This window comes from Thunnus maccoyii, chromosome 22 (genome assembly GCF_910596095.1).
Source record: "Thunnus maccoyii chromosome 22, fThuMac1.1, whole genome shotgun sequence".
NCBI lineage: Eukaryota > Metazoa > Chordata > Actinopteri > Scombriformes > Scombridae > Thunnus > Thunnus maccoyii.
Genome location: NC_056554.1, coordinates 17,186,612 through 17,194,533, shown reverse-complemented (window position 1 = coordinate 17,194,533; position 7,922 = coordinate 17,186,612). Strand labels below are relative to the sequence as shown.

General features: G+C 37.5%; 1 protein-coding gene across 1 annotated transcript; it reads right to left on the bottom strand.

Annotated features, from left to right (window-relative positions):
• Positions 1-218: 218 nt before the first annotated feature.
• LOC121889855 (GTPase IMAP family member 7-like) lies at positions 219-1,560 on the bottom strand. The gene has a single exon (XM_042402074.1). The coding sequence runs from the start codon at positions 1,432-1,434 to the stop codon at positions 715-717; it is 720 nt and encodes a 239-aa protein (XP_042258008.1). The 5' UTR covers positions 1,435-1,560; the 3' UTR covers positions 219-714.
• Positions 1,561-7,922: the final 6,362 nt, after the last annotated feature.

Sequence of the window (7,922 nt, the reverse complement as noted above, 5' to 3'; positions counted from 1 at the left end):
CTCTGACTCTTGTTTTTATTCTCATTTACTTTCACTTGCTATAATCCCTCCAACAGTAAAACTTGATGATTGATTATTTAGCTTCCACTGGTATGAAATAAGCTTTAGGTATCCCAAAGCATCATGCATTCATTGATTCACTTACCACATAAAAACTTGATTTGCTCCATAACATTTTTCAAAATTTTCACTTTATTGATTGTTCATACTTGCATTAATGATACATGTTAATCCACAAAGAACTACAATTATTTCTGAAGAAGCATCAGAGGACAAAAATATATAGTTTACAGTAAATACATGAATTGATATTTTCTGTTTAGTCTTGAAATAAACAGTGAAAAGATATTTTAAAGTTGGACAGAAATACAACCAACATTGTCTTTCTGCTTTGGGATTATAGTTTACACACATCACACTGAAACTCTGTGTTAAACTAGTATTACAGAAATAGTGAATAAAGTTTGAAGCTCAGACAACAAGTACAACCTACAGCTTGAACATGAGTTCAGTTGAACATACTGTATGAATAAACATAATAAGCTGGTTAAAGATTCTTTAGAACAAGATTTTCTTTCAGAGAAAGAGATATTATAGATATGACTTCTTAATGATATATTCTCTTCCCTTTTTTGATGAGTCACAGCTCATTATTGGTTTTGTCTCAAATTCTTCAATCCAAAAAGCATTTTTTAATTACAAATGAATGATGGATTATAAGATGATACACAGACCCTGCGTTTCATCTTCCTGTGTCATGTTTCCTAATGACAGTCTGATGCGCTCTTCCTCTTGTATTTCTCTCTCCACTGTTTGCAGCATCTCATTGGTGTAGTAGCCTCCATTGTTTTCCATCACTATCTTGTCTATGGTGTTGAGTAGCTTTTCCACCTGGAGCTGGTTGCTCCTGTATTCATTAGGTCGGTTGTTGTTCCAGTGCTTATTATCAACAACGTGGCACCGGCCACTGTACTTCCTCACCAGATCACTCAGACCTTGATTCTGTTGGACAAACTCCTCAATTGTCATCCCTTCAGGGAGCTGGTCACCATGAGTGAAGACAACTACAGCATATTTGAAAGCTTCATCAGAGAAATATTCACATATTTTCTTGAAGACATCCTTCTCCTGCATGCTGAATTTCTCCACTTTAAGTACAATGAGAAAAGCATGAGGCCCAGGAGTGCACTCAGTGATACACCTCATTGTCTCAGTCTTCAGCTCCTCAGTCATGTCTGTGTCAAAGAAACCAGGAGTGTCGATCAACATGATGCATCTTCCATTGACAGATCTGGTTTCTGCTCGACATTCTCTTGTTTCAGAGTTGAAAGTATGGCCAAATATTATGTTAGCTAGGCTGCTTTTCGCAGCGCCAGTTCTTCCAATCAAGACAATCCTCCTTGTCTTTGTCACAAGAAGAGAATAATGTCTCATACTCAGTCATGTACATTTGTGTCTTGCTGCCTCCTCACAGTGCTATTTGGGTTCTGGGAGAGTTTTGTCCATTGTGATACTGAACAAGAGTTGAATTCATTTTTAACTAACTCAAAAAGTTTTAGTTTGCTGATAGCATAAATAAGTAAATCAATAGAAGTATGTAAGAACAGAAAGTAATTTATCTAATTATGTTTCTTTGTTTTTCACTTTGTATGTTTCACATATATATGTTATATTTTAAATATAGAACTACTACGTGTTTTTAGTCATATACATTTTAAGTCAATAATGTTTGGGTACATCTAAGGTACTATTAGTTATTTTATTTATTTTATTTTTTTAACATTTTATGACAGCTATCTGATTATTTATATAAGTTGTTAATAAGTTGTTAACTCACCTCCCATGATGTTAAAGAGGAAACTGGAGTGAAAATGTCTTGAAATTGAATCTGGTCTATTTCTTTGCTTTGATTCTAGTGATGTACTGTGTCAACACACTACGATGAAAAACCAGCAACAAGTTACTGTGCTGAAAAGAAATTCTCATGAATCTTTATTCCAGCTTCAGTGAGGGCTCCACCTCTTTTAGAGGTGTGGACTGGAGTCATGTTTCAACTACTTTTGAAAGTAAACTCTGACCACTGCTTTTCAGTTATGGAGAGTGGTTCCCTTTTAAAATTTACATACAAATATAAAAGCAAGCTTGTCATTATTTTTGGCTTTCCCTCTCTGTAGTACATGTTTAGACCTTAACATATATGGATTTATGGTATTTGTCATCATTTATGACACTGTAGCTCTGACTGTTTTATTGTCCTCATTAACCCACACCATGTTTCTCTAAACTTAACATAATTATCATTTTATCCCAAACCATGATCTTTCCTTAAACCAACTCGATTTTGTGCCTAAACCTAACCAGACCTGAACCAAGGCATTGCCACATTATAAGACATCATTATTTTGTAACAGTGATTTGTAACAGTTTTGAAAAGCAAAGACAAATGATGTTGTCCTGCTGATTACTGCCAATAGGGGCGTCAGATTAAAAAATGCTCCAGTTTGTCGTTCTGGACTGCACAGTCAAACTACCTATTTGGTTGTTTAATTTGGCGGACTTTTTGCCCTAAACACAAACTGCAGCTGATGATGATGGGAATGTCATTGTTTTGCAATAATTTGTTCATAAAACAAAGTATTTATATTTTGGCCTGATGATGGCGCTAGATGAAAAGTTAAAGGAGACTGGGGACAATGAGTGTCTCTATAAATTTTCATGAGAATCCTTCCAATAATTACTGGGATATTTTAGACTGGACCAAAGTGGTGAACTGACAAGCCATCTGTAGAGTCATGTCACTAGCATGGCTGAAAATGACTTTAACAACTGTTATAAATGTTAAAGATTAATTTTCTGTTAATTGATTAATTGACTAATTGTTTAAGCTCTGGTTTTGATTTCTGGTGCCAAATAAAACATGACTTAGTTACAGTAAGAATATTTTGGTTTCAAGGTCAATGTTTCAAGGTTGTTGTTTTTTTTGTTTTTTTTGGTCATTACACATAATAGCATAGCAGTCAACTGCACAGTGAAATTCAACACCAAGATGAGACAACACCAACAACTACTAGTCATAAAAATAGTAAATCTAAAGTAAAAAATGATAACAATAGGTAAATAATAAAAAATATACGTATAAAATATAAATGGCAAAACAGACTATTCCTGAGTATGTAGGGTACCCTGCAGATTCTATTGCACTTACTGATATATTATTTCACTTGATTGCACTGATAACATTTGCTTGTTGAGTCTCAATTTGGAATGACAATTTAAACTATCAATAAATTAAACTAATATATATCGTTTCATAGCAGTAAGTGACTTTCAGATGAATACAGAACAAATAATTATCATTGACTGAGAGCTTGAATCAAATATCTCCCCAGTTTCTAAAGCACTATGTCAGGTAATGTATTTTATGGATAATTTTAGCACCAGCAGGCCCAGATTGGACATCGGGCACTGGGACAATTCCCAGTGGCCTGCCTAATTTGTCTGCTGCCTGGGGTTACAGGCCAGTGTCAAAACACAAAATTGTTAAGGTAAACCATAGCTGGGTCGTCCCATGGTGCAAAAGCTTTTCACCTGCTCCCCCAGCCTGTCTGTTCTCATCAGAAATGTTCCTCTTCTGAACTTCATAGGTGCATCGCAGATGAACATTCTGCAAGCGCTCAATCTACCAAGAAAAAAACATGAATATACAGTAGTAAGCTGCCAAAATTGCCTTGAATGTAATGGAAATATCTTGAAATAAATTATATTCACATCACGTTGAGGACAGATGTTATGCATTCATACTATATATAGATGCAAAATGGATCCCCATCAATCTAGATGAAAGCCATTATGGATCTAAGTGGCTGAATTGTCCTGAAGTATATGTATATGAAAATAGTATTTATGTAAATATGTGACAGAAATGGTTTAACAGAAAACAGGAAAAGGGCCTCTGAAATGGGTGAAAATAGTCAAGGAAGGAAGGAAACACATTTCGAGCTTGGTCCTCTCCCTCACTGATGTTGACTGAGGTAGAGAGCCAAGTTTGAAATGTGCTGCAATCCAGAGTAGTCTGCTTCATCAGGCCCAATATTTTATCAAACTTGTCAGTCATATCAGGGTTGGGTAAGTTAAGAACCTCTTGTGTCCCAACCTGGTTCATCTGGTAGTCTTGCAGAACCTCTTCCAGCTTGTTAACATTCTCACTGTAGCCCACCAGTTGTACTTTGGTCATCGCAACTCCACTGGGAGCTGGGATTAAGCTGACATCCACTCTGAGCTCTCAAAGGTTTGCCTGGTGTTTGGCTTTGATCAGGATTTCCTTCAGTTGGTCTAGATCTGGAGGTAGAGCTGCGGTGCCCTGCAGCTGCACAGTGACATCACTCAGGTCTCTCAGCACTGCTGCCTCAGCCTCATGCAGGGCATCAGAGGACAAACTCGACAGTACCAGGTCTGACCTAACCTCTAAGGCAACAGGGTTTCTGAGGCTGTGCTGGAAACAAGTCTGGTACTTGGAGATGACACCGCTGGATGTCATGAAGGTCATTAAAGCTGTAGACAGCTTAACTCTCTTTTCTTTTATCTCTTTGATCATATCTACAAGTTTTGTCACTCCTAACTGCACCTCCTTGTCAGGGCCCTCCAAGATGATCAAATTCACATTACCTCGGAGGATTTTAACTTCTGGGCAATGTGCACACATTTCTCGACTAAACTCCTTTCCTACCAGTCTGAACTGCTCCTCCACAACTGGGAGTTCCTTACGGGTCGGCAGTCTCTTCTCCAGATTTGCTATTCTCTCCTTCACAGCCTGATCCTCTCCCACAACCACAGCATATCCATCCTCTGTGTACACTTTGATATCATCAGTCACAAAGTTTAGGTCCTGCAGTAAGATTTTCACTTGTTTGGCTCAACCACATGATAGCAGAGGTAGCTCTCAGTAAAACCAATGAAGACCTTATCCACCTGTAGTTCCCATCTCTCTGCAGCACTGCCAAAAGCTCCTCCAGGACCCTTCTCAATATCCCCCCTAACCACTGCCTCCTCTTCATCAAAGTTTAACTCCACCTTGCATCCAATAGCAGAGAGCTGCTTCTCTAAGACTTTGAATGCTTTGGGGTTGTCTCTGAGGTAATAGAGGAGGAAAATATCTGTCTTGAAAATCTTCTCAAGGCCTTTTGTGTTCTCTTTTTTGAATGTCTAAGGAAGAAAAGCAAAAATAACTAATAGTTATGTAAGTCTCATCAGATTACTGCATTAGATTTGCTATAAATTATAAAAAAAGATGTCATAAAAAAAACTTTGAAAAGAAATCCCTCCAAACTGGTTTGACTAGATCATTTGGCTATGACATTTGTTTTTACCATAATTATGCAAGCGTTCACCTAGGTTACCTAAGGACAATAGTACCCTGTTAGCTCACCTGTGAGGGACTAGTAGAAGACCGATCAGTGTGTTTAGGGGTCTCACGCGAATTGGTTTGACTCACAGTCAGATGTAATTCCCCGGAAGGAAGGGAGATAGTGTGGAACTCCCTCGGCAAAACCCTTTTCTGGTCACAACAAAGTCCAGTCCCAACAAAAGCCTACATTTAAGCTCAAACTGCAAAGTAAATTCTACACATAACTCAGTCTAACCCAGTGTCATAACTTACCGTCTTTTTCCTTAAAGCAGATTTTATGGGTGTTGTCTCCAGCCTTTTCAATCATTCCACAATCACCACCCCCAGAATCTCGTCTTTTCTGAAAGTGTCTCCTGATCTTCTGCTTCTCTCTGTCTGTCAGCTCTTTAGCTTCAAAGAATAATGGATGTTGGTATTCATCCATTTTACCTTATGGAAAAACTTTATTAGTATGATATTTCTCTGAATACCACCCTGCCAGTGAACAGCCCTGAACAGTGTGCTAAGTGAATTCAACTTCCTCATGACAGCTTTCAAATGGACACACCCAAAAAACATAAATAGTTCACGTTTAGCTTGAGGTGGGGCATTTCCATGGTTGGCCTTGTTTTGCAGGAATTATTATCACTGTTATTATGATGTAATGATGGTGATAACATTGATGATGATGTCTTTATATGATGCTGATTGTAGGATAATCAGTCCACCAATAATCATGATGAAACCAATGAGGTTTTGGACATTTCACCCATTTAATGTATTGTGATTTCCCATCATTGAAAAAACAAAATCTAAACCAAAAAGATACCTTCGCACAGTAAATTCTGGTGTAAAATTGACATCCTGCAGCATTACCACTTTGAACCACTAGATGTCCTACTGAGACTAAAATCTGTACTGATGCAATGTCAAAAATAAAGCAGCTGCTGTCAGCCTGGACAAAGCGCTTTACAGACACTGAGAATTACAATCAAATAAAAACATAGACATAATTAGCTCAGCATGAATTGTGAGCAATCTGCATTTAGTTGCAAGGTTATGGAATGATTACAGATGGTTAAATTTGGGATTAAGATTAAGAGGTTAAAGAGAGTTAAAGTGCAAGAGAGAGAGTGAAGAGGAGAAACCACAGGGTCACTTTTGCAATCCAGAGACACTTGAACTTATCTGGACTGACCAAAGGATCGCTACAAAATCACTGATCCCAATATCATTCAACTCACTCATATTCATTGTAGGCCTAGCAAACATAGTTGTGTAACTTTAGGTTTACAACTTTGTGTTTAACAGGTATATCTTCAGCACACCTTTATAATGATGATGGTGATAGTTTTAGTCCAGAGTTGCCAACTCTCACGCTTCTGGCATTCACTTTCAGTCTCATGCTGTCATTGTGCCTAAACAATTCTCAAGCCAAAACACTGCGACAGCAACAGAGTTGAACAAGTGAATGTATTATGGTCAAAGTATGGTATAGTAATGGTGCCACACTTTGATTGTTGGCTCACATTGCAGCTCAAAACCGGTTCTAAAATTTTAAGAACAGAGGTAGTTTTTAGGGTCATTTTTTAATAACAATAATAATAATAATAATAATAATAATAATAACAGTAACTTTATTTGTATAGTACCTTTCATTCAAATGCAGCTCAAAGTGATTTACAACAAAAGAAATTACATGCAGCAAATACTTCACAACAAAAAAAGACATAAAATGAACATAAAAACACGTGAAGCCAGGGATAAAGTCAACACAGAGCTTCAAATGCAACTTTGGCGTCCACCAAAGGTCAGGTTGTTAAATTTACAAAAGAAACAATTAGCCAAAATAAATAAATAAAACATAATTCAGTACTTTTTCAGTGCAGAAAACACGTCACAGAAATTGTGACAAAAACGGCACAAAAAAAGTGGCTCAAATACGCCACAAATACAGCATAAATACGGCAGTGGCACCGCGCGTGAGGCTTTCAATGCACCAACATCTGCAATCCGTTGGAACCAGTGGCTAATCTCAGCAAAAAGTAGCGCGTTATGTTGTACTTCCTATATTTTTCCCAGCGTTCCCTGTCCACTCAGCAGGCATACCGCTGCACTAAACGGTAAACTCACACCCCCTGCTGTCCAACGTGAGCATCCCCAGCTAGATAGCAACAATGGAGAAGTTCTTCAGCATGAATTTTATTTCCATAAATATTATTATTTTACCACCTGGTTACACATGTAAATGTACATAAGATGGAAAATAAAACCTGCTTGATAATATTAATAAACGTAAGATCAAATAAAGTGAAAATAGAATACATTGAATGCATACTGTGCATAATTACCAGTGGTGGTAATTTGAGACTTTATAAGCGAAAACTAGTAGTATTTCGCGCCATGTGTACACAATCTGTAAATCGGTGCCTAGGTCTCTGAAGCCATAAGCAAGAGAGCCTCCCATTTCCTAATTGACACTGACTCACCTCTTTTTCCAGCCTTAATTTTTGTTTTCATTTATTTTGTTTACCTCCTA

What these genes read in the sequence shown, in the direction of transcription:
- LOC121889855 (XM_042402074.1), bottom strand. Translation starts at nt 1,434, where the DNA reads ATGAGACATTATTCTCTTCTTGTGACAAAGACAAGGAGGATTGTCTTG.